Genomic DNA, 26,238 nt, shown 5'->3' with positions numbered 1-26,238 from the left:
TGTGAAACATTTGCACAGACGTTGTGTGACTGAAATTGGATAATACAACTTTATATTATCAATCCAGAACAACTGTTGAAAAAGAAAACACCACAGTGGTTACACAATCTTAAAAACAAGCCACATAACCGTCCGAACACCGACATGTGCACTTGTGTGCTTCAACAAATGTGCTACACCCCTGGACCTGGCAGTCATAGTAATCATGTTTCAGAAAAGACTGTAGGGAGAAACTGGGATAAATCTGCATATTGTAGGCTGAAAGTTAAGAAGTCCAGATGGCAAAGTTTGACAATATAATCAATCAAAGAAAGAAAACTCTAATGTAAAGCAGGTGTAAAGGTACTGGTCCTTTAAATTTTCTGGAATTAATTCACCCATAGCTATCTTTAAGGCTGATGAATTGTTGTGTGTGGGCCCACATTCTCTCATATCGCATGACAGTGTACAAAGTAAGAAGAAACTGGGTCAGTACTGCTGCCACATAGTGACACAACAGAAGCACAATGCTTAATTTCCCTGCAGCTTCTGTGTTTGCAATCTTAAAATTAATATGGGACTGAAAATAAAAAGTGGGACTACAGATATTTGACATTCACGGCAGGCAGCCAAAGCTATTCAAATTAGTGTACACACTGTTTGTTTTATATTATTTTGTACTCTCTGGCTCTTTGTGGTAAATGTTTATTCGTCTGGAAGTAGAATGAGGCAAAACATATTTATATTTTTCCACCTACCTATTTCATAAAACGTTTTGCCAGCGTCACGTTGTTATCAGTTGATGTAGGAGACACGCTGTGACTGAATGCTGCCTTAAAGTGCTGCTCGTAAATGCATCTTGTACAGACTGTTATTGAATAAAGTGAATAAAGAGTGGACGCACACACATTTTTGATTTAATGATGTCAAAACATCTTGCTCCTACTGTTTATACCATAAACGATACCGGACTAGTAGGCATACATCAAATTGAAAATGCGACTTTTCAGTCGGGCTTTAAATATGCCAACAGGTTTTGAACGCACCATCACAGTATGGGGGGGAGAGGGCGCGTGAGAGAGGAGTGGGTTTGACGTCATGACACGGTGCCCCGTCCATGTTTGGCGAAGAAGTTTGTGTAGCATCGACAAACTCTCGACGCCATACGTGCGGGTAACAAGTAGAGCTCAGACGAAAGCGAGACTTTTAATTCTTTCGTTTTTCGTTTGCTTTCAGACCTGTCACATCAACGTGACAATATTTAATGTTTTACGTAAGGTGCCATTAATATTATAAAGTTAACGTTGTATATTAAAAAAAAAAAAAAAAAAAAAAAAAAAAAAAAAAAAAAAAACCCGGTAAAGACCAGAGCGAGCGGTTCTGGATTTGTGCCCCATTAACGTTACATCTGTACTGAGCCGTTGAATAGCCCAGCTGTCGTTATTCCTGGATGGACTTTTAGGTCTTTTCGTATGCCGCAATTAATAAATAAGTTCTTTTATTCGGAGTGTCTGGCACCCTCCGCCGGATGGTTTCGTATGAACCGTGTCGAGGCAGCGACGAGGGGTCGGGGGCTCCGCCAGCAGAGCCGGGCTTCAGGATGAAGATGCCCCGAGGAGGACGCCTGTTCTTGGCGACGTGCCTCGGCTCGCTCTTCGTTCTCGTGCTTTACTTTCAGACCATCACCAAACCAGGTAAGACGCCAACACGTATTCTATATTTCGGAAGAAAGGACAACACGAGCTCAATTGTGATATTATCTAAAAACCTGTTTTGACGTATGCATTGAACAGACACACGGCTATACGTGTACGTCTAGTACAGTCACCACAAAGCTCCGTATTTGGTGGCGGGACTTCTATCACGAATGCTGATAACTTCCTTTAAAAATCGAATTTGTATTTGGGGGTAATCAAAAAATTAAGTAGCCGTAAGAATATGACAGAATAAAGGGTATTTCATGACATGAATGTGGCATGGCTGCCGTATACCTTGAGGGTAATAGGTAGGGTGCAGGGGGTCTGGCATGCACTTTGAATCCAACTTTCAGCCTTTCATGTGTTTCATGTAAATGTATTGGGCAAACAGTCTATTCACACACGTTGCAACACTTGTACTGAGTGTCAATGTGCTTGTGTAAAACAGATGGCATGATGAAATGTGAATCGAAACGAAGTATGAATAAGCTCACTGTGAAAAGTGACACACACACACACCCCTTTTGGAGACCCCCCACAGTCCTCCTGCTGTAAACCCTCCTCTTACCTCTGCTCTCCTCTGCCTTTTGTTTCCGGACACTGAAAGATAGATTGGCTCCCAGGGGACCGCAGACTCTCAGGAGGAGGGAAAATAATAATAAAAAAAAAAAAGAAGGTGGAGATGATTGATTTGTGCTCACCGCACATACTGAAGCCAAACGGTGCGTTGGAGGGTGGACGAGCATTCGATACGAAAGAATTGCTTTAAATGTGGTTAGTCGAGAGGAGAGAAGATGGAGAACGAACGTGGCGAAGAGCGGAGGCTGGTGCCTCAGCTGGTGGTGAGGTTGTTGGGTATGAGGAGCAACATCAATCAGTGTCGATTTTTGTTTTGGTTCCAAAAGTATCGAGCTCGCCGCCGCACATCTGGCTCCGGATAACGTTTTGCTGCTTTGATGAGACAACGTGTCCGGGCCCATCGTCAATCACACCCCAGTTGTTACGTTTTATGGCTTAAGCGTAAAAGATAATGATGGAGAAATAGTTAACAATTAAAAGCAACCTTTTTGGAAATATGAACGTTTAATAAAAATAATGCACTTGAAATGTCGCCGTAACTTAAACCGTTTCGGGGAAGAAAAAAAAAACCCAAAACTTAAATCACCTTTTATAGCGCTGTCAGTGGCAGACACACAAACCACATGTTGCCAAACCTATAAAGCAGCACACTTCAGCACTCTCGTTGCCCCCCCCCCCCCACACACACACACCCCCCTCCCTCCAACACACACACACACACACACACACACACACACACACACACACACACACACACATCCCCTCAACTCGCTGCATGTAGCTGTTGCTGCCCGACCGGTTTAGGCTCGTCTGCTTTGAAGCACCAGTAAGCAGCACAAGCCACATGAAAAGTGCTTTGGAGCCACATTAGAGGCGACTAATTCACAGGATGTCAACAAAGACTCGGGGCTTCCTTGATTACTGCGTCTAGTTAATGTGGGTTTCAAACCGACACCAAAGTCGTGTTTCGTTCTTGCGTTGTCCTGACCATTCCCATCTTTTTCCAATTTCTCACTTGTACTGTTTTTTTTTGTTTTTTTTTGTTATCGACTGGAAGTGAAAGAAGAAAGAAGGAGTCGGCCCCTGAGAATAATCAGCCATCGTTCTGGAGTTATCAGATCAGGTGGAACTATATTCTCCGCTAATGTGGCAGACGAGGCAGGAAGATTTCCATTTCGTATGTGTCCAGGAGAAATATCTTGACCGTGACCTGATGTCACACCTCAGCCTGGAGGACTATTCAAACTGAGTCGAGAAGGCTTTTTTTACTTTTAGGTTTAAAACGGTTGTATTTTTGAATAATTCGTTTTTCCGTCGTGTCTTTTCTTTCATCATTTGCCAGATTTTCATATTTCAGGATATCTACGCAGATGTTGTCAAAATGAAGTAGCGTGCTGGAGGCGCTTCTGCTTTGTTGTGGGGTTTGAAAACACTCAAATATAAACACATCTGCCGACTGATCTCTTTGTTTTCTTTGAAACGTCGGCGGGCGTTTACCGGCTTCTGATTATGAATCCTCAAAGCTTTGCGATCTATGACTTCTTACGCTGTTATCAGCTGAAATACATCATTTTATAACCGATGTTCCCGCGCAACTGGAATATCAAGTCAGGAGACATGCTAAAATTAAAATAAATAAAAAAAAAAAAATGCAATATAACAGCTCTCTTTGGTCCCACATCTACACGTTTGTTAAAATGGGACATTTAATTGAAATATTTTGATCGCAACCTTTTATTTAAATGACGTGTTTTATTTGGCTTTTCCACTGATGCTACAGATGTCGCAGCAAAAGGTGTCGAGCGTTATTTTACAAGATGTGTATTTCCCTTCACGTGTGTTTCTGCCCATTTTCGACTCTCACGTCAAAGATCAAACGGATACGTGGAAACGCCAAAATAAATATAGAGATCAGACATGCGGGGCGGGGGGGTGGGGTGGGGTGGGGGGGGGGGCTGACAATGACACTATTCTCCGAGTAATACGTGAAAAAGAAAGGGAAATATCATATTTCCATCGTGTTTCCCACATTGTTTTTGGGGGATAATAGCACAAACGCCGCAGATGTGTGTGATATGTGACCCGAAGTGGAAAAATACCCCGTTTATTTGTGTGTGTGTGTTTTTTTTTCCCCCCCAGAGATGGGATCTACACAGCCGTGTGTTTTGAACAGCCGCTCGCCCCGCCGTGCCACATCCGCCAATTAAAGAGCCCAGTTTAAACACTGGACAGGAAGCACGGCGTGCATTATTGTGAGCGCTTCCATTGTCTGACTTCCTGCGGCAACACCCCGGGTTTGGCGCTCAGGCAAGGAAATACGAGCCTGCCGTTATGAAGTCGTTTCTTAAGTCGCGTGCGTCGCTCTATTAGCTGCTAATTCACTTTAGGAATTTCTGGTCGGTGGGACGGAGACACGTCGCCTCACACTTGGTTTAGCGACGCGGGTGTTTTAGTCCCGCCCGTACACTTGTCACCAGCGCGGAGCGACGGATCCATTTAGGCCCAAGAGGGAGTTCACCAGACAGCCAGCACCAGTTATTTCCTCCAGCTGACGTCGACGTGTGACAATTTATGTGTCAGCTTAATGCCGTGTTTGAGAGCGACTCATAAAACGACGGTGACAACAGCCGTGTTGGAATTGTGGTTTTTGTGCTGTTGAGTTTTAGTCGGTTCATTCGAAGTAATCCAGATCTTCGGATGTGCAAAACCGGACTTTAGCAGACGGCCGCTGCTCGTGCAGCCGAGTTGGATTGAAAGCGTGAAGTTTTGTAGGATTTCACAAACCGTCACCCAGTAAAGGATCAGTCCATTTCTATTCACGCATCAGTTTACGGTGATTGAATGCAGATCAGCGCGATGTACTGTGGGTCCAGTTACAGCTGACGGACAAGAGGAAGTCGGCCCCATAATCACCTCCCCTCTTTTTAGGATTAGACTCAGAACCGCTTCATTTGAACATGGAGTTTGTTTCCATGAAACTTTTATGCGAGTTTATTTATTAATTTTTTTTGTGTGCAATTTATCAACCAAATATGAATTCAATTCCAGAAGTGTGTTCCCATCGCTACTTCACTGGGATTGTGTCCATTTAAAAAAAAAAAAACCTCAAGCCAGTGTCAAACCAATTTTTCACGTCCTGTTGAAATTTCCCCGACGTGCTATTTCCAGTCAACCTCTCTCATCAGAAACATCATAATTTGAACAAAAATAGAGACGAACGCTCGGTTCCTTTTTCCTCTCAGACTGTTTTCTTTCATGTGGTTGTATTGACTCAGCAGGGCTGCAGCACTGTGTGTGTGTGTGTGTGTGTGTGTGTGTGTGTGTGTGTGTGTGTGTGTGTGTGTGTGTGTGTGTGTGTGTGTGTGTGTGTGTGTGTGTGTGTGTGTGTGTGTGTGTGTGTGTGTGTGTGTGTGTGTCACTATGCCAGGCATCTCAGTGTACAGTGGTGGTGCGTAATGTGGGTAGTTGTCAAGTGCGAACTTGTCAGCATTTAACCCTCCGAACCCCGAGCAGTTTCTGGCCTCTTTTTTTTTTTTTTTCTGCTCCCGTCACAGTTTTACTGACCTCATTTTTCAACGCACCAGCGAGTCCTGCACCTCTGTGGAAACACTACAGCCTCCTCGTTTGTGCTCCGGCCGGCAGTTCGGTCAAAAAGCCATCGAGTTTTTGTCACGTTGGGCGGCTCGGTCATTCAAAGCTTCCCAACTTGCGCAGCATTTTGGATTCTTTTTTTTTTTTTACAGAATTGTGCTGGGCCGCGCTAAACACTTTATTCTTGGGGCGGGGGGGGGGGGAAGAAAAATTCAGACAAGTGTTCAGCTCGCGTGATTGGATCTAGGACCGTAGAACATTTGAAAACCCAATTGTTTCTGTTCTTAGTTTCCGGCGACGCTGAACGGTGCAATTTTGGCAAATGGAGAAAACTTGAGAGAGGGCGACGCAGCACCTGCCGACACCTGCTGGCTATTTACGTCGCCTCTTTCATCGGGACGAATCAAACGTGTAATTGTTTAACGGCGTTCTGTCTTGTAAATCATTAAAGCCTTCTGGCTTCTGCTCCTTCTTGTTTTTTTTTTTTTTTTTAAAAACCGTGAAGATCACAGACTATTTTTGGAAGAAAAGGAAAGAGGAAAAAAAAAAAAAAAAAAAAAGAAGAAGCCCGAAAGCACGAGTGGATTTATGTGCCAAGACGACAGCTCGTCTCTTCTGTACTTCAAGACTCTTCCTCTGACCTTCCTCCCTTCCTTCCTTCCTTGCTTCCTACCTTCCTTCCTTCGTCAGATGGCTCCGCCCACCTCTGAGGCAGATGGCTCCGCCCACCTCTGAGCCTGGGTCTGTGGGAGGTTTCTTCCTGTTAAGAGGGAGTTTTTCCTTCCCTCTGTTGGAGGTTTTTCTCCCTTCAAGAGGAGTTTTTTTTCCCTCCTAGTTTATGTGGGACTTGTTGAATTGTCGGGTTTCTCTGTATAATATTGTAACGTCTTGCTGTAAGGACTTTAATGTGTTAACTGTCATGAAATAACCTATGTTGTGATTTGGCGCGATATAAATAAAGTTGAATTGAATTGAGTAAAATGCAGCGAAGGTCACCGGACCATCAAGGTCGCCGCATTCATCTTCAACTTCACGCGTGAACTCCCCCGCCGGTCGTCCCGAAGCCGTCGGATCCTTCAGGAGACCCAGAGGAGGCGGCGGCGGATGCATTTCAGCTTCGGCCTCAACTAAGACCTCCCATTTTAAAAAAAAAAAAAAGTTTTTTTCACTTTGCGACTCTTTTCCAGTGAAAACGGAGCCGGTGCGTTTCAGTGCGTTTCATTTGTAACATCCCATTTTTCACTTTCGCTGTGAAACCGACTTTTCTGCAGCTCCATCAAAGAGCATCGCCGAGCGCTTTTTTTTCTTCCCACTCGTGGAAACTTCCATCACGTGGAACCTCGTAAAGACAAGACTTTCTCTTCAAGTGTAATTAAGTGCAGTTAAACCGCTTTTGAGTCTCTTTTTTTTTTTTTTTTTTTGCCTTATTAATGCCACGTAATCCTTTGTGCTGGCTCAGTCCGGTGAGCACAGAGGGGAAGAGGCTTTTCAGAAAGAAAAAAAAGGGAAGCTCACTGCCATCAGAGATTTGTCAAAAAGAAAGAAAAAAAAAAAGAAGGTTCTTTTGGACGTATTGGGACCTCGCAAACATCTTTTGTTTCTAGAAAGCCGTCTCTCCGAGGAGTCATGAGACAGCGCGGTCGAGTTGTGATGCCGCAGACTCGTACAGGCTGACTAGAGAGACTCGTTGGGTGGCGACTTCGTGCTCGGCTTCGGGTTGAACACGGCTCTGGTCGCGTGTAAATAACACCGCGGCCTCGTCTGCTCTTCAACCGTCACTTCCTGTCTCGAAGAGGAAGTGGTGGTTATCTGGCGCATGTGATGATAACAAGCTACACAGGAAAAGATTCGGTTGGTGACGACCCCCCCCTCCCCTCTCCCCCCCCCCGGTGTGTACTTTTCCACTAACGAGAGACGAACGCCGGCGACGTCGGCGCGTTGCAGAAGCTCGGAGGAGCGTTCCTCCGTTCTGCTTCTAAGACGGATTCAATTAAAGGAATTAAAAGAGGACTTCTAGATCGGCTGCTGCTGCTGTTGCGATGCCGGCAGACGTGGAGCCGTTTATATATATTTTAGGTTGTTGTCGATCTACAAAATCAAAATCGCGTGTCGGAGGAACATTTTCATAAAACGGAGCGAGACGCAAACCAAACTCCCCAAACCAAACTCCCCAAACCAAACTCTCCAAACCAAACTCTCCAAACCAAACTCTCCAAACCAAACTCTCCAAACCAAACTCCCCAAACCAAACTCTCCAAACCAAACTCTCCAAACCAAACTCCCCAAACCAAACTCCCCAAACCAAACTCCCCAAACCAAACTCTCCAAACCAAACTCTCCAAACCAAACTCTCCAAACCAAACTCTCCAAACCAAACTCTCCAAACCAAACTCTCCAAACCAAACTCTCCAAACCAAACTCTCCAAACCAAACTCTCCAAACCAAACTCTCCAAACCAAACTCTCCAAACCAAACTCTCCAAACCAAACTCTCCAAACCAAAGCGGACACAATTCACAGCAAATTAAACGCTCGCGTGTTCGGAGACGGTATCCAGACAACACATAATACATGTCGTACATGTCTACATACGTTCTAACGCCTCAGAAGGCCGGGTCGAGGTTGGAACCAAGACTGAAGGGCTTCGCCGGCCTCCTCCTCCTCCTCCTCCTCCTCCTCCTCCTCCTCCTCGGTGCACTTCGGTACGGTGGTGCGTCGATTATTCTGCTGAAAGTAGAACTGAGGCTGATGGGAATATTATTCGTTCTTCCGGCGTTTGGTCAAAGTTTCTAACGGTGGCAGATGTTGACAGATGTGGCATTTCATGTATCGGTGTCCAGTTCACTGGTTCGGTGAAACGTCGGATGGAAGGAAAGAAGGAAGTCGGTAAGATTCATGAACATTTGAAGGTAATTAAGCTTCTAGTTGTTGACGCTTCCCGGACCGGTCCGAGGCGGCAGACGGGCTGACCCAAGCGTTAGTCTGGCTAAGATAGTACATTATTGGACCCGTCAGAAGAACTTTTTTTGAGTTCCAAAGCGATTTGTTGAATCGAGCACGCAGGCCGAAGAGGGTCGAGGGATGTTCTTCAAAAGTGCTCCGAAAATAGAAACTACTTCTTCTTTTATGAAATCTCCACATAAGGGAAGTCATTCCCCAGATAGGGACGTGGATCCAAGTTTAACGTCCTGCGCTTTCGGGCCGAGAGGGTTCCCGGCGTGCCGCTGAGGATGAAGCGGACGTAGGTAGCGGAGAGATGGATGGACGGACGGACGGACGGACGGACGGACGGACGTGTCGTCTCGGGTGAAGCCCCCCACTGGATATGAAATGGTTTGTTGGATGTAGCTTTAAATGGATCAACACGGTGTAACTCGGCCTTAAAGCAGAAAGAAAATGAAGAAATTCAAGTAGCGGCTGCTTTTTGTTCATCTAACGGCCTCTTTTGAATCTGCTGACTAATCTAAACAAAAAAATATATATATATATATATATATATATATTTCTGCAAGGAACGTTCCAGAGAAACAGAAAGTGATTCACAAGATCATGAGTGTGAAGGGAGAAGGAACCAGGGCGAGGTTTCTACCTCACCAGTTCCCCTTTCCGTCCATGTGCAGCTGGAGCGTGTGAATCATTACAAGGCGGTTGAAGAAACGTCTCCTCGGAGCTTTGAAACAGGCCGCTCGTCGCTCGCAGCTTCAACACGCCTTTCGGGTTTCAGGGCCGAAAACTGCGACGCCCCTTGCAGTTGACATCTCCTCCTCCCGCTTCCCGTCGTCCTCCTACGTGATAGCGGCGTGACTGAAACGCTCTTAACGGTTCCGCTCCGTCGCGTCGCTTCGAGCGCTTGCGAACGAGCCCATAAACCGATACTGTTATCGGAGTGTTTCCTGTCCCGCTTCCCGGCTTCCTGAGGACGTGTCCTGTGTTTGCCAGAGAGCTCATCTGCTCTCGGAGCTTCCACACACCGCTCATTATGTTCACCGACACTCAGGCGGCCTCGCGTCGAGGCCTGCGTTGCTGTCGGGGGGGCCGTTTCAAGCGCGAGCAGTATTCCAAATGCGCGCGTCGCTACTCGATTATTAATGAATAATTAATATGAATTATTCATAATTATTTGACGTGCCGGCTTGCATGTCACCCGCAGAGTTTGAACTGCAGCTCCTCTTCATTTGTGCGAGGGGAAGAGTTCCGATCAGAACTTCTACGGTCGCACGTACTAATTATTTGTAATTTATTTTTTATTTATATTATAACGACTATTTGAACATTCCAAAATCATGTCCCATCCCTTTGTATGTTTCAGACATGTGGGCCGCCAGCTGTTTCTGCCCCCCCCCACCACCTCTACAGGAACTCATTGGAGCTCTGGTTCAGTGCGAGCTGCACAAAACGTTGTTGCCATACGTACGCATATACTTTATGACACAAACAAGCACACGTAAGACGATGTTAGTTTTGTTCGGGGGCCTGAAGACGTCGCGTCTAAACGGACACAGTAAAGCTTTCACGGCAGACTGAGATGCCGGTCTGCCGTGTGCAGATGACTCTCCCAGAGGAAGTCTGGGATTTGGATGACTCATGTGAGCTCACGCAGAGACGAGGGAACAGGGAGAGGCTGCATCACCACCGTCTCTCTCTGTCTCACCGTCCGTCCGTCCCAGGTCCTCCCGCTACATGCACACTAACTGCACACTCACCAACTGCTACTAACTGCTTCTCCTTTTTTGCGTTTTTTTTTCTTTTTCTGCTTCCTCAAAATGGCAGGAAACCGTTCTGATTCACATCTTTATTTTCATCTGTATTATTGTTCACCAACAGTTTGTATGTTTCTGATAATACTGAAGTCCCAAGCTGAGATTCATTAAATACGGCTGCTGTTTTAGAGCAGCGCGAGCTCCGTTTTATTTGGCTGTTGACGTGAATTCAGCAGGAGAGGAACTGCTGACTGATATTCTTCCCGCACGACGGTACATGAGGTTTTTTTTTTTTTTTTTTTTGTCATGGATCCGTAGGTGGTTCTTTCGAGCGGTTTCCCTCGTGCTAATCTACGTTGGACCGCACTCGTCTCTCCGTCCCACTGTGCAGCAGCCCCGCGCGTCGTTTAGCAAACCGGTGGGGCGGGGAGGGGGGGGGGGGGACGGAAAGAGAAGACAGATGTGTCGCCGGAGGAGGAAGGAGCGACGGCAACGAGGTCTCCGCGCTCACATTTCAACTTTGAACTGCCTCCGGCGGTTCTGTCGCCGCCGAGCAGCGTTCAAACCGACGGCGAGTCGGAACGTCTGCCGATTCGGTGTCCGGTCGGGGCGCGGCGCGTCGGGCGTTCTCCGAATCAGCTCCGTTTCGTTCCGTCCCGTAAATTGGCAGCGGAGACGATAAGCGCCTTCCTTGAAGAGTGAAAGCAGAAAAGGGGCGAGAGGTCGGAGAACAACGCTGGAGTAAAAGAGACTGAACGAGGAGTTGCGCAAGAGTTCCAGGCAGAGTTTGGAGGGAACACGCTGTTCTTATGGAATCCATAAATGAAAGGAGGGAACCCGTCGTCACTCAACCAAGACCACAGCAGCGCTGCAAAAGTTGGCTCCGGATGACTTTCCTCTATAACTCCGTTTGGACATCTTTTAAAGTGTAATTTACACCTCTGCAAATATCAGAGGCGTTATAAAAACAACAACAACAACAACAACAGTCGTGACCTACATACAGACTTTATTAGAAATAACAGAGTGCTGCGGCTCGACTTAAATCAGCGTTGACAAAGTCAACAAAGCACACGCGGTGGAAAGTCATAGGACATGTAACACGCAACATGTTACAGATTTACATTTGTGTGTGTGTGTGTGTGTGTGTGTGTGTTGTCCATTTCACCGTGGAAAGGTGGGGACATAACAGGAAGGTCTTTTTTGAATCATGTGGATTTCAATTGTTTCTCTGTCGATCTGTAGAAGCTGGTTTGAAGACGGGCAGCCAGCCAGGGAAAAGCAGGAGGAGTCCTCTGCAGACGCTCTACAATGGAGACCAGGTGAGGACACACACACACACACACACACACACACACACACACACACACACACACACACACACACACACACACACACACACACACACACACACACACACACACACACAGCTGCAGAGATAATAACACATTGCCTCTCAATTCTTGCGACATCGACCTTTAACTTAAAGTGTCTTTTGTTCGGAGATGTTTGGTTGGTAATGTTCGTACCTCTGCGGACGCGTCCTGCTGCTCAACACCACGTTTACTTCAAGGTGTAGTTTGATCATTGACGTGGTGTTGCAGCATCTCTCCAGTAAAAGACGCGGGACGTTAAATGTAAAGTGTTATTCTCGCATTCCTCAGGAAACCGTGCCTCCCGTTTACCGCACTCAGTGAACGCACCCGGTTTCTTCCGTCTGAACAGCTGCAGTGAGAAAAGAGAGCACTTTTTGGCAGGTGTTCAGGAACAAGCTGCAGCTTCCTCAGACGCCTTCATTTTGAAAATCCTGTGACGGCCGGTTGCCCCGCCCCCTTTCCTCCACGCAGCCAAGATGGCGACCGTTTAGGGTGGAAAGCGTCCGATGTTTCGCACTTCTTTTCTGGAGCGTTCTGAACCTGATCACCGGCTGTCTTCACGACGCTCACTGTCGCATTCATAATATTAACGCCGTTGAACAGCTCTTTTTGTCAACCAGAAAAAAAGAAAATCTGAACTTTTAAACGCGTTTTTCAAGTGAAATATTTGACAGGCGACATTAAAAGCTTTCAGAGCAGCTTCAGCTTTGCCCAGCGGCGCTGTTTAAGAAAAAAAAACAAACAAACCGTGTTTACGTTTCTTCTTTCGTCTGGTCCTTTTCAATCCGTCGTCCTCGTCCCAAAGCAGCCGGAGCTGCTGGCAGCTCAGAGTTCCCTCCGAGGCCGCCGGGAGCTGCTGGAGGAGGCGTGTCTGAGCCACACCAAGAAGCGCCGCGTGCTGTCGCCCGACGACCTCAAACACCTCATCGTGGACGACAAACACAGCCTCATCTACTGCTACGTACCAAAGGTGGGTCAGCTGGAAACTCCAGAGCGCAGGGTGGGATGTGTGTGTGTGTGTGTGTGTGTGTGTGTGTGTGTGTGTGTGTGTGTGTGTGTGTGTGTGGTTGAGGTGAACTAGAGGGGTAATAATAATACGCTTTATTTGTACAGCACACCTTTCATACAAGAAGCGCAGCTCAAAGAGCTTCACAGCAGAAGAATTACATGCAGCGTTTCACATAAAAACCGAAATCAAGGAACATTTAAAACGATAGAAAATAAATGACATGAAAAGCATGAAAAGAAAGCCGGATGAAATGCGTAAGAAAGAGATAAATCGCATAAAACCAAGGAACTTGATTTGGGTCGTTCTAAAAGCGACGGTTGCAGCTCAAAGCGAATTCGGTTGATTTCAACGGAGCCGACGTGTCAAAACGTGACAAACGCCGTCGTTCCCCATCAGAGTCGGAACGGTTCCTTTTCAAACGCGAGACGTGAACGGAACCATTTAAATGACTTCATCAAATCAATGGAACTCGTTTATGTTCGATCACTTTTTGCTGACTTTTCAGATTTGTTTTTTCTTTTTTTTTAAACCGAGCGATAACGCAGAACAGTTGTGACGTTTACAGACGTGAGCAGATGTTTACAGATGTGAGCTCGGCAGTGCGAACCCCCCAACAGCTGGCCGGAGGAGAATCCAAAACAAAGCTCGCTGCAAAAATGAATGTCCGGACGTTATTCTGTACGGAGGCTGTTTATTGAAAAGACGACATTCAGATGTAAACTGCTTTGATCGCCACCTGTTTTGAATAGATTCTGGTTTTCAGCAGCAGCAGCGGCTGAAAGAAGACGTATTTCCTCCAGAACCAGAATCTCACTCCTGTCGAGAAGCGAGACGATTCGGTCAGTCCGGGTCGAAACTGTTTTCTTTTACCCTCCTCATTCCACGTGCCTGTGCTTCCCCCCCCCCCCCTCCCCCCCCCCCTCCGCAGGTCGCCTGCACCAACTGGAAGCGCGTCCTCATGGTGCTGACCGGCGACGGCCGCTACACCGACCCGCTCTCCATCCCGGCCAACGAGGCCCACGTGGCGGGGAACCTCCGGGCGCTCTCCGAGCTCTCCGTCCCCGAGATCAACCGCCGCCTCCGCGGCTACCTCAAGTTCGTGTTCGTGCGGGAGCCCTTCGAGCGCCTGGTGTCGGCCTACCGCAACAAGTTCACGCGCAGCTACAACACCGCCTTCCACAAGCGCTACGGCACCAAGATCATCCGCCGGCACCGGGCCGACCCCGAGCCCGAGGCCCTGGAGAAGGGCGACGACGTGTCCTTCCAGGAGTTCGTCCAGTACCTGGTGGACCCGCGGACGCAGCGCGAGGAGCCCTTCAACGAGCACTGGGAGCGCGTCCACTCGCTCTGCCACCCGTGCCTCATCCACTACGACGTGGTCGGCAAGTACGAGACGCTGGAGCCCGACGCTCGGGCCGTGCTCAGCGTGGCCGGCGTGGAGGGGTCGCTGCGCTTCCCCGCGTCCGGCAAGAGCACGCGGACCGACGGCAACATGGCGGCGCGCTTCTTCAAGCACATCAGCCCCTTCTACCAGAAGAAGCTGTTCAACCTGTATCGGATGGACTTCCTGCTCTTCAACTACTCCACGCCGGAGTATCTCAGGACTCGATGAGCGGCGGAGAAACCGGGATCCACGTCGGGTGTTTTTTTTTTTTGTTGTTTTTTTTTTCCTGCCCCTTCGCGGACTTTTCCGGCGGTGGTACTTTTGCACTTTTTTTTTATTTTTTGGGGGGGTCGCCATGGACGCGGCGTGCCTCATCTCCGCCCGCGAGACGTCCGTCGCGGGCGCAGACTTGTCTCTCTGACAAAAAAAAAAAAACCCCAACCTGCCGGCTGTGGGGAGTGACTTCATTTTCTGGTTTCAGTGAGAACTTTTGAAAAAGGAAACCGAAATTCCGCCTGACGAAAAGACGGACGGACGGACGGACGGACGGACGGCGTGCTCCGTAATCCACCGAGCATCTGTCTCGGTTGTTTTCCAGCGTGACGTCGACGCCTCGTCTCGCCTCGTCTCGGTGTCTTTTATAAAACTGCTCCCGTCCGTATTTATTTCCTTTCCTCGACAGAATATGGCTTCGTCAGACGTGGCTTCGACTTCCCTCTTTTAGGTTTAGCGGTCGTCGAGCTGCTCAGACGTCGCCCGACCGGCGTCCCTTCGGTGCCCACTACAGTCCAAAGAAAACCAAAATCCTCTCGTGGCTTCTTTTCTTTTTTCCTGATGTCTAATGAGCCATAAATGAAAGAGTCACTTGAGAGGAGCGGGCTCTCCTCTCGCAGGCCGATGTGCTGACTGTGAAACTGAACGCAGCGCATCGTTTTCAGAGCCACCTACAGTACAGTTTCTCCGGAAGGCCTTTTATTTATGTCCGTCGGTGCATTAAGTATTTATTGTTATGGAGACGTGTCGCGGCGAGGACCCGAGCCAAAATGAATTGTCCGGGAGAGGAACGAGGAGGGTCGGTATTCTTTCCGAGAGGACGGCTGCTTTGCCTTGGAAAGTTACTCGCTCGTCTCGGCCTCTTTGCACACGGACCGGTGCCAAACGGCAAAAGAATCCGAACCCCCCCCTCCCCTCTCTCCCTCTCTCCCCACACACACACACACACACACACACACACACACACACAGAGCCACACCCCCGTCCTGCTCACGAACGCATCCGTCGCCGCCGCTCGCTCACAGGAGCGACTTCTTTTCCGGGGAAACTCGCCGTCACTCCCTCATTCCAGTGGAAGCTGTTTGCCGTCGCCCGTCTATCGCCGTCTGTGTGGAGCTCCGGGGCAGGTAGGCTGAGCAAACAACCGCACGGCTGCGGTCGGAGCGCCCCCCCCCCCCTCCCCCGACCCTTCCTCCCCTCCCCCCCCCGACCCCTCTCCCCTTCCCTCCTCCCCCGATCAGAGCTCCCCTTTGTTAAGAGTCCGGGCGGGCGCACGAAGGGTTAATCCACCTCCAGTCGTCAGCACTGCAGCGGCCTTGTTCGGCGAATGTGACGGGATTCATGCAACGGAAAAAAAAAAGAAAGGGGGGAGAAAAAAACAAACCGGGGGGGCTCATTACAGGGAAAATGTTTATGAACGGGCCGCCCCGTCCTCCTCTAAAGGGAAACTCCAGCGGTTGTACACATCACAGAGCATTCCTGCTGCAGGTGTGAAAGGAGCTTTCAAGGCTTTCCTGCCCAAATCCCTTCATCCGTCTGTGGCGGAGTTGCATTGTGGGTAATGTGGACACCGGGCTTAGTGTGCACCGCTAAATCATTCAAGTGTCACTTTAAATAGTTCAAGTTGCTGTGCATTAAAAAAACAAAAAAAACCTGTCTTTTAAAACGGGAAGAGGAGAGCAAACTGTTCTACAGGAATCCATTTTGTTTGTGTGGGTTGTCACTTTTATCTGTGAACAAGATTTAAAGAAAGAATACGCGTGTGAATAAGAGAGACTTGGAAGTTGTTGCCAAAGAAAGAAAGAAAAAAAAGGAAAAGAATCATTTCTCCACTTCAATGTCTTTTGGGTAAACGAGGCAGAGCTCAACACGACGGGTCGTACTGCAGGAGCGGCGCCGCAGAACAGAAGTCACCATTCTTCACGTTTCCCGCGGCAACGGATCCCTTTTTCCGGCCCGAGCTGTTTATCGGGATACAAATGTGTCCTGTTTGATGGGAAGCGTGTCGAAGTGGGATTGACCTGCACCTGACGTGACCTGCCCCCCCCCCACCCCCACCCCCCGCCCCCCTCCCCCCGCGGTCGGGACGTCGGTTCCCGTTGAAGTTCACGGCGATGCGCGTGAAGACGTGTTAATCAGGAAACCGTTCCATTTCATCTCTTTGTGTCTCATGTAAACGTATGTCATGCTTTGAAAAGTGCAATATCAGTGTTAGTTTGGGTAATTTGTTCATTCTTTATAAGTGACTTTTCTCTTTCTTCAAGCCTCGCATATTTAATTGTTTCCGTCGCAGGTGTTTTGTCGATTTAAAGCTTTTCCTGTGTAGCGTTGTTGTAATTTAAGACTTCATTTGCGAGAAGCCGTGACTTGCCGATCGCAGCGTTTGTTTGTTCTTCCTCCCGGCTCAACGACGCGCCGCACAAAACGTGCGCTTGTTTTTTTTTGTTTTTCCATAGAAAATACAAAAACTCAAAAAAAAAAAAGAGGGATTAAAGAGATCTTCATCTCTTGACGCTGCCGGTCAAAGATCTCCAGCTCTTCTCTGTGGAACTGCTCCTTCGGGAAGATCGGCGGCTCGGTGAGTCGTCGTGAACTAATGAACAAACCCGGAAGAGTCTCATGCACGTGTGCCACAAAACTGTGAATGTGATAACTGAAGTGCACTTGAAGTTTCAGCAAATACAAATATCCCAACAGCAGCACTGAGTCTGTCTGTGTGTGTGTGTGTGTGTGTGTGTGTGTGTGTGTGTGTGTGTGTGTGTGTGTGTGTGTGTGTGCGTGTGTGTGTGTGTGTGTGTGCGTGTGTGTGTGCGTCAGTCACGTTGACGTCTCTTTTAACATCTGGATACCGAAACCTGATCTGAGGAAGAGAAACGTCGACATGTTGAAGGATGATTCTCCTTCATTTAAACCTGCACTCTACAATATCGAATTAAAGGGATAGCTATTCATAATAATAATAATAATAATAATAAACTTGATTTGTATGGCACCTTTCATAGAAGAACTGCAGCTCAGAGCTTCACAGCAAGAGAATGACATGGTGTATCACAAAAAAACGTATAAGGGAGCATTTCAAAATATAGAAAAGAAATGAGATAAAACATAAAAAGCATAAGAAACAGATACAATTGAATACAAGTCGACTTGATTTGCATCGTTTCTAAAGGATTCAATTTATTCAAGTTGTGTTTTATTGAGGTGGTCGTCTATAGAACTTGTGTGTGTGTGTGTGTGTATATAAATAACTGCAGCAGCTGCAGCAGCTCAGCTGTGTTCTGCTGTGGACCGGATCAGCAACAAAAACTGTTTTGGTTCTTTTTGCCACCTAAAAAGTTGTCATGAAAAAGTGCGCTGTGTATTTATAACACGGGTTCTCAACAGGGCGGGGCCATTTGGAGCGGGTCGCAGATGTGTCGAGGGAAAACGAGTCCAACTTTTCTTTTGGGGTCTGCAGAATCTCTGCGGCGGCACTTTTGTTTTGAAGGATGTGTGTTTCCAGGACGCAGCGGCGCGTGTTCAGCTCCCACAGAGACCGTAACGTAGAAGTGGACGTAACGTCCGGGTCTGAAAAATGAGGCCGATCTTAAATTTTGGTTTTGCTGGCAAAAAAAACCTCTCCTTCTCATCAGTTTTCTCGCGGTCTATCTAAAAATAATTTGGTCGTTAATTAGAAAGGAAGCCACAGAACAAGTGGGGGTGGGGGTGGGGGCAGGTCTGTTTGATTGACAAGGCCTGTGGTGCAGTCAGGTTCCAGCCAGCGGTGGGCGGGACGTAGTATCGTCCGGGTTCCAATCAGATTCCCCCGAGCTCGTCCAAATATGGTCACTTCCTGCTCCGAACCGCTCCGAACTAGCAAAGTCATCAAAAATCGTCATCAGATCACTTGATGAAAAACACGTTTTTATTTAATGGCTCGGGTTGCACTTTTTACGGCTTATTTTATGTATTTAACAGCGCATGAGGACGTAATGCACTTAATTCTTATGAAACACATTTTAAAAACGTATAATAAAATCAAATGTGCGCCGAGGTTGGACAAGTTACGAACCGCTTATCCAGAGCATCGGCACCACATGATCTTCCCCTCAGACATCCTTTCTGACATCGCTCTCTTCAAACGCTCCAGATTTCCTTCAATTAAAAACAACAATTTGACCCCACCGAACACAGCAGTTTCCAAACCACCTCCGCCTTCACGCATTACTTTGTTTATGTTATTGACGCAAATTGTGGTGTTCGTTTGGATTTGAACCGACAACCAAAGTCTTCCCCACCGTCATCATACGAGCCCGAACACGTTAACTGCAGCTTCGCCGGTTGATGGAGGAATAAAACCTTGAAGAGGGCGTTTCTGGTCACACATACAAACGATTCAACCGGTTCATAATTTAACATTTTGAAAAGTTGCTGTTGTTTTTTTTTTTAGTTTTTTTTTTTTTAGGTGATTATAAAATCCTCCAAACACAGAAGAGAAAACACATTTTGAAGCTTTGGCAATAGATGCAAGCTGTGATCATGGAAAGTGACGAAGCATCGTGTCAAGTAACACAGACTTCATTACTCTGTTGGTTTTTATTAAAATATAATTCATAGCCACAAAAAAAACAAAAAAATCACACAAACACTCAAGAAACGTTTTTTTTGTTTTTGATTCCACACTTCGTCTCTGCGCACACACAAGACGTAACACGTGTCTGGAAGCTCGGGTGACAGTGAACGCAGCACAATTAGAAAATAAAGGCATTTTAAAAAGGCCCTAAAGTCATAATGTGGCAGTGTTGACGTTGGACGTACAGTACAAAGTTTGGCCTGCAGGTAGCTGAAGAGAAAAGACCGTTGCAACGTTAAAATGAAGCCTATTTAGACATTGTTGTACACGTTATTTTAGTTACGACACGTTTGACAGTTTTGTTCTCAAGGCAACTCCAGACGTCTTCATGAAACAAAAGTGCAAGCTCGCGGTCCGATATTTCACCTTCACACTCTTCCCGTACCGATTAACAGAGCTGGACGATAAACCACATTCACTAAAGGATGGATTCCATGCTTTGGGAAAAGTGCTTTTTTTTTAATTTATTTTTTTTCACCTCACTTAAAGATAAGCTAGCAGGTTCATCGCAGTAGTTAATGAAACAGTTTGGGGTTATTCCACGTTGAAAAAAGTTCCCTCCACGGGAACCTCTCAATCATACAAATTGGAGCATGTTATGTCGACAGGAATTTCGGCGCATGATATCCATTTCATTGCCAAGTCAAAGTTTTCACTTGTAATCTGTTGTCTAAAGATTACGCCATCGTTCTGTCTGTTATTATAGACGAACCCCAGTTTAACGTCAGCCCATGGGAGATGGCTTCTACAAATAATAATCATAATAATAATAATCATAATAATCATAATAATAGGGACCAACATCAGATTTTTTTTTTTATATTGTCCTTATGTGATTATTTGGAGTGAACCACTGGAGTTTTAGTGACTTGTATTTTTGGGGGAAATTTCAATGGGACTTTCATGGCAATAAAATGAATAAACATACCCCCCCCCCCCCAAAAAAAAAAAAAAAAAAACCCAACCTGAACTTCTCCTTTAAATGACCATCATTATGCATTTCCTCTATAGAGCCCTCATCGACAATTCAAATCATTTTTGTGACTTCTAGCGATCTCAAACTTTTACCATACGATAATTCAGAAGTCCAGTTTACAGTTTAACCAGCATAAACGTCAGAAGTACACGCGGACAATAATAATCCAGCTGATTTGAGCTGTTGCCGTCCGGCCTGCCGAGTCGAGACAACGCAGCCGGTGTCTCTCAGCATCACAGTGAACGCACTTGCAGATCTCCTTCGGTGAGCTCCAGTGAAACGAACTGCGACTCGAGTAGTTCATCCCTTTCTATCGTCTCACCGTGTCACAACAGAAGCTGTCAGCGAAGCACTGGTAACACCGAAGTGCCGTGTGGAAATGGAGGTTTTTTTCTTAAAAAGACGAGCACAAGAAGCAACAGCAGCAACGATCCCCCGCGTCGTAGTGAGCGCGTTGAGACAACACGCTGGTGTTTCAGCGTCTCTCTGAGACGTCGAGTAAATCTCTGAGAAGAAACTTCAATCGTGAGACATGTACCGTAGCGAGGACATGGTTATTATTAGTAGTGGTATTAGTCTGTTACAGCCTCTCAAATACTTTTGTTTTTTGTAGTTTTTGATCTCGATGTTCAATGAGTGAATAGTGTCAGTGCGCTCACACGTCACTCGGGACACGACGCCGGAGTCGAAGGTGAGTTGGGAATCGTTCGGAGGCTGAGCTCCACAAAAAAACAACACGGAAACAAAATGTGTGCGTCTGAAACGACGTAACAACAACAACAACAACAACAACAAAAGTGCTTTTGCTTCCCGTCTGAACGCGCCTTCGACTGTAATCTGTTCTTTGATGAGGTCTGATGGTTCTGATCAACGTCCTCATGAACGGTAAGGCTCGGAGAACCTCCGTTAAAGGGACTGGTAGTGTCAAGGAGGGACGGATCCCCTGCAGCTAGAGGACACCAACAGTCGAACCTGGGCTGATGGATGAGAACTACTGGGACTGCTGTTTTCTTTTGTTTTTGAACACCGGGCGGCAGCAAAATAACACACGATAAATACAAATATTGCAAAAATATTTGTGGGACTCTGAAGGTTGCTTTAAGCAGCGGTGGGTGAGGACACGTCGTCAGGCTTCAGTGTTGTGGAGCACAGTTGGTGAAGAGAAGGGAGGGGGGCGGGGGGGGGGGGGGTACGGGAGGAGATACAACGTTTAATAAGTGAGCTTTAGAGGTGCTGGGAGGCAGAACCGTTCCTGCTACCAGCCTTCTTGGAAAGCTCAGTTTTTTTTTTACCAGGTTAAATACAAATGTCTAAATATGAATACCATTCATAAAAAAACCAAATAACTAAAGTCCATTTCCCACAACATTCAACAATTGCTCTCACAAAAGGGTTTTATTTAACTAGTCACGAGAAACGGGTCGTCCCGTGTGCGCGGAAGCTGCCGTGATGGACCAACAAAGTCGGGACCGTGAACACCAACACGTTTGGAGACGTCAAGAACTTCCCTCCATCAAACGGTCTTTGTGGTCAGTCCCGTTTTGCTCTTCGCCTCATTTTGCTGAAATATTCCTTATTTTTCTCCAACTCTTCCACTTGGATCACACCAGTCACCTCTGTCTGTCTCAGGATCGGGAAAATAAAAACAAGTCTAAACACGAATTAGCGGGAAACGCAATGAAAACGGAGGATTTTGGTGATCAGACTCTCAGAGGTACGTTCTGTGGATTGGAGAAGATTTCCATGAGACGATAAAACATTCTATGTATTCAACCTGATGTGAACAGCAACATCTGTACCGTTCACGCTAAATGAGTAATGAAGATGCCAAATGGTTTGGCCTGTCATACATCGGACAGTTCCAGTTAAGTGAACAACACACTGTACGTATCTGTATCTGTGTCCTCCAGCATGTCCTCCAGCATGTCCTCCAGCCCACTGAAACAGGCTGCTGGCAGTCTTTTTGTTCACCAACAAACAGGTCAACTGTTCACAGTAAAGGCCGTTTGAAAAGAAAAAAAAACAAAACCTGAACTACTTCGCTGATGTGCTGTCATGTTGACTTGCTTTGATAAGCTGCTACAAACCCGTCTGACGAGCTCAGCGGAGCGCAGAGGGACCAAATTTGCAGGGAAACTAAAGCGACAGACATTTTTGCCCTGAAATGAAAAGGACTGGATTGGCTGTTGAGCTGAACTCGGACGTTCACCCGGATGACCGGGTGTAAATGGGCGGGTGTCACCTGTGCCGTCTCTCCACCGGCGTGAAGGTTTGACTTTGTGAAAGAGACAAATCCCTTGGTGTGAACTGGCCTCGTGACGAAGATCAGAAAATGCTTTATTGTCCAATCAAAAGCATTTCTGTCAATGCGACAGCATTGGTGCAGTAGGACAGTGGCTGGCGGAGAGTTCAGGGCTCGGCGGGGGAAAACCATTATAGACTCAGGCTCTGAACCAATGAGACGCAGCGGAAGCAGAGGGCCAAGAAGCCGGTGCCCAGCAGGTCCCCCAGGGCGGTCAGGTAGGGGATGGAGAAGTTGTCAGGGTCCAGACTCCGTCTCCACATCGAACGGACGATGAGGTCGGCGAGATAAAGAAGGATAGCCACCTGAAGAGAGACGGCGAACGGAATTAACAAGTCGTGGATAGGAAATCAATACGAGGAACAGAGTGAGCATCAAAACACAGTGAAGGACTTGAACCCTGCGGGGGGGAGGAGGGGGGGGGTTAAGCTGTCGACATCTTTTTTTCATTTGTGGATGAGCCGATTCAAAATAATAAAAATGGACCTGCACATTAATGTGAAGGAGGACAACAGCAAAAACAGTATTACAATCTAAAGCCTGACTTCACAGTACGTACACACGGGTGGTCGGACCCCTTTAGCATCACACGATACAGTGTGTTTATAAGACCACCGGTTAGAAAGCAACAGAGAAGGTGAAATAGTTCAAACTAAAGAGACGAGTTGTTGAAACAGCTAAAAGTGGGCAAATGAAAGCGTTAACGTTTGCCAAGAGTTGTGGATAAATGGCCAAACGCAGAAAAGCGGACAGAAAATTGAAACAGTTGACATTAGCAAAGAGGGATTAAATAGATAAAACATTATTCAAGGACAAAAAGATGAAATAGTTAACGTAAGATAAACGTCATGGACAAAAGGATAAACTAGTTAACTAGTGAATGTCATGTACAAATGAATAAAAGAAAAAAAAAAAAACGTTTGAAATAGTTCATGTGAGATAAAAGTCACCAACAAATGGGTGGAAGTGGTGACACTTCACGGATGAATTGCTGAAACAGCAAATAGTAATGAATTCACAATGGAAATAGATGAAAGTGGTTAAAACTGAACTGAAGTGAGATCAGTAGAGCAGCGAGATAAAAGGAATGGATGCATTGGTTGATGTTGACGTCAGCGAAAACAGTTCAAACCTCCATATTTGAGAAACAATTCAAGGACAGCAGCAAAAAAAAAAAAAATAATGGAAGGAAAAGACGCTTGGAACGAATAGCTGCAAATTCTCACGTGTTTGGTTCAAATCGACCAAACTAAAAAGCATTGCAGAAACAGTTGAAATAGTTCAGTCGAAGCAGTGTGCTCTTTTATCACATCATCTCAGTCCGAGCGGCGAAATCATTCAGTCAGTCCAAGACTTTTCTGGACTCGAATACGACATCTGATTATTTGAGACCGAGATTGCCAAACATTCGTTGACTCGGTACCAAAGGACACGACGTGTAATCCTGTGCAATAATACACGATTTAACGAGTCTCAGGTTTTTACAAACACATAACGGCCGAGAAGATGTTACGAAAAGGAGGTCAGAAAGGCGACGGGCGTACGTTTGGTCCTGGAACGAATCTTCATCTCAGCCGGCTGCTCAAATACCAACAGCTGGCACCGGGTCATTTCACAGTTAGGTAACAGGCGGTACCGGCCATTTTTATCCCGCCGTACAAAGTCTCACGACGGACCTCCCGACGGCCGGTTTTCACAGTTGTGTGAAACTTCAGGGCCGACCGCCGGCCAGTGAGAGTTCGTGAGAAACCTTCTCCGGCGTTAAGTCGCGCTGACGGGAAAATCAAAAGCATTTCTTTCTTCCTCCGTTTCCCCCGTTGCGCGTGCGGGACGTGGAAGCGTGGGACAACCTGTGCGCGCGGAGCCGAGTCCTACCTGGAGCAGAGCGGCAGACAGGTAGCAGACGGTGAAGGCTATGGTGATGGGAGCCTCCTCTCCCTGCAGCAGAGAGATGGCGTAGAGGAACACCAGGTGACCGGGGATGACCAGCATCAGCAGCACCCGCGCTGACCTGGAGTTCACCCCTGGGAGACGCACACAACACAGACAAGGCCGTCATCCCTTCAGTTCGCTACATTTTGATGCCGTTATATGAAATGGTCAGTCTGCGCGTGGATTTCCCTGTTAACTGTCATGTCTGACGGGTTTTTTTTGTTGGTTTTTTTTTTGCACCTTTAAAATCAGCGAAAGTTCAGTTTTCCCTCTTTTCATCACCGGCGTTTAGACTTCATCTGCTCTTGTGCTATCTTCATGGAATATCTAAACCAGAAAGATAAAGATCTCCTGCTAACTCCAAACTATTATGTCAACAAAGATGACAGCAATGCTGCGGTATTGTATTTTCTTCCGAACCGTTAACTATCAAAATGGCTACCAACGGTTGCCCAGTTACACATCCAGACGGTTTTGATCAACACACGAGCAATTTTATTTGGGGGGGAGGGAAGGGGGGGGGGGGGTTATGTTTCCAGTCACCTGACCAATGTAAGCCCAGTATTCACTCTCCTTGTAGCTCTGTTTTGGTCTAAAAAAGTACTTGAGAAAAGTGTCTGGCTCTTGAGCTGCTCAAACGCTTCAACGCTTCCTTCAGGTCCGTAAAGTTCACCGGTCTGCCGAAGTCTCCTGTTCGGTTTAGTAGCATACGGAGGGTTTGTCGAGTTCCCTGCTGAAAAACAGTTGTTTCGCTGCAGAAAATGAAACAAAAAAAAAGATCCGAGACCCGACAGGTGATCCAATCACGAAAGTTGTGGGCGCTAAATTCAAAACCACGAGCTCGAAGATCCAAAAATGCTCCGTCGGTCGGAGAGGAACTGCAGACGGGGATCGTTTTCGCAAAACGCAAATGGAACATTTTCACGTCGCTCACAGTCATTTGATCCTGTGGTAATATATAAACATTGACTAAATGGTAAATAGCAAATTGTCTGCACTAACAAAACTTTTTCACCAAATTATTCATCCACACCCCAGCGGTGACGGAGCTGCCGTGCACGGTGCTCGCCCGCCATCAGCAGCGACTTCGGGTTCAGTGTCTCGCCCAAGGACGCGTCGGCATGTTGACTGGAGGACACATGCCGCCCCGACTAAAGCAGCTTCAGAGGTGAAGTAGAATATGGCCGTGTGTTATGAATGCACAACGTTGAAGAGGAATACCTTTGCACCAGAAACTGCTTACTGTTTTTTTTTCCTCGTTTTTTTTTTCTTTGAACAACTGCTTTTGGAGAATTTCCATTTAATCGGCGCGGTTCAACGCCTTCGATGTTGTGTTAGCCCGATGACCAAGCTGTGCCTCCAAACAAGCCGGTGTTACCTGAGGAGAGGAAGGTGATGCAGGGATTGGGCCAATGCTGCCTCATCTTGTAGGGCAGCACGCCCGGGATGCTCCAAAAGTGCAGATAGGTCGAAATCCTGCTGGCCTGGATGGCGACCAAGTTACCACCCACTCCTACACGTGGGGACAAAAGACAGAGGACGGAATGAGCAACGGTACTTTTGTAGTCGTGAATTGCCACTTTATTTCAACCAAAAAAAACATCAGCATGCATTGTGTGTCCTGTAAAGCCTCAGCAAATGGGGAGACCGGAGCTGTTATTGATTTTGTGTCTTCATGATCAGCTGAAACACAAAGTTCTTTCCCAGAAGGGACGATAAACACGGGTTTATAATCAGCAACGCTTAATCGGTTTCGTCATCGCTTGCGCCCAATTTGGGCCAACTGATGACACATCGACGGCTCGGCCGCGTTATTGAAGAGTCCGTCT

General features: G+C 47.0%; 2 protein-coding genes across 12 annotated transcripts in view; one reads left to right on the top strand and one right to left on the bottom strand.

The window, feature by feature from the left end:
- The first annotated feature begins 1,091 nt into the window (after positions 1-1,091).
- Positions 1,092-17,286, top strand: LOC138193445 (carbohydrate sulfotransferase 11-like). Of its 2 annotated transcripts, none has more exons than XM_069141496.1 (4): positions 1,092-1,673; positions 11,791-11,867; positions 12,730-12,891; positions 13,859-17,286. In XM_069141496.1, exons 1-4 carry the CDS (start codon positions 1,508-1,510, stop codon positions 14,540-14,542), a joined length of 1,089 nt encoding a protein of 362 aa, XP_068997597.1. In that variant the 5' UTR covers positions 1,092-1,507; the 3' UTR covers positions 14,543-17,286. The 2 variants fall into 2 exon arrangements, with proteins under 2 accessions (XP_068997597.1, XP_068997596.1); XM_069141495.1 differs by having other exon boundaries at positions 12,727-12,891.
- A 1,842-nt stretch (positions 17,287-19,128) lies between these two features.
- The window catches only part of LOC138193443 (solute carrier family 41 member 3-like), a 33,894-nt gene continuing 26,784 nt past the window's right edge, over positions 19,129-26,238 (bottom strand). For 9 of the 10 annotated variants that reach the window (XM_069141486.1, XM_069141492.1, XM_069141489.1 and 6 more), the window contains 3 exons: positions 25,788-25,922; positions 24,353-24,501; positions 19,129-22,782 (listed from right to left, as the gene is read on the bottom strand). In XM_069141486.1, the coding sequence (XP_068997587.1) occupies positions 22,609-22,782; positions 24,353-24,501; positions 25,788-25,922 (458 nt within the window). In that variant the 3' untranslated portion in view covers positions 19,129-22,608. Of the gene's footprint in view, positions 22,783-24,352; positions 25,923-26,238 lie in introns of those variants that run through there. The other variant, XM_069141494.1, reaches the window with a different exon arrangement.

This window comes from Embiotoca jacksoni, unplaced genomic scaffold (genome assembly GCF_022577435.1).
Source record: "Embiotoca jacksoni isolate LCO1_2020_lvr unplaced genomic scaffold, fEmbJac1.0.p SCAF_9, whole genome shotgun sequence".
Taxonomy (NCBI): Eukaryota; Metazoa; Chordata; class Actinopteri; family Embiotocidae; genus Embiotoca; species Embiotoca jacksoni.
The sequence above is the reverse complement of the archived record's forward strand: the minus strand, read 5'-3'. Positions and strand labels throughout refer to the sequence as shown.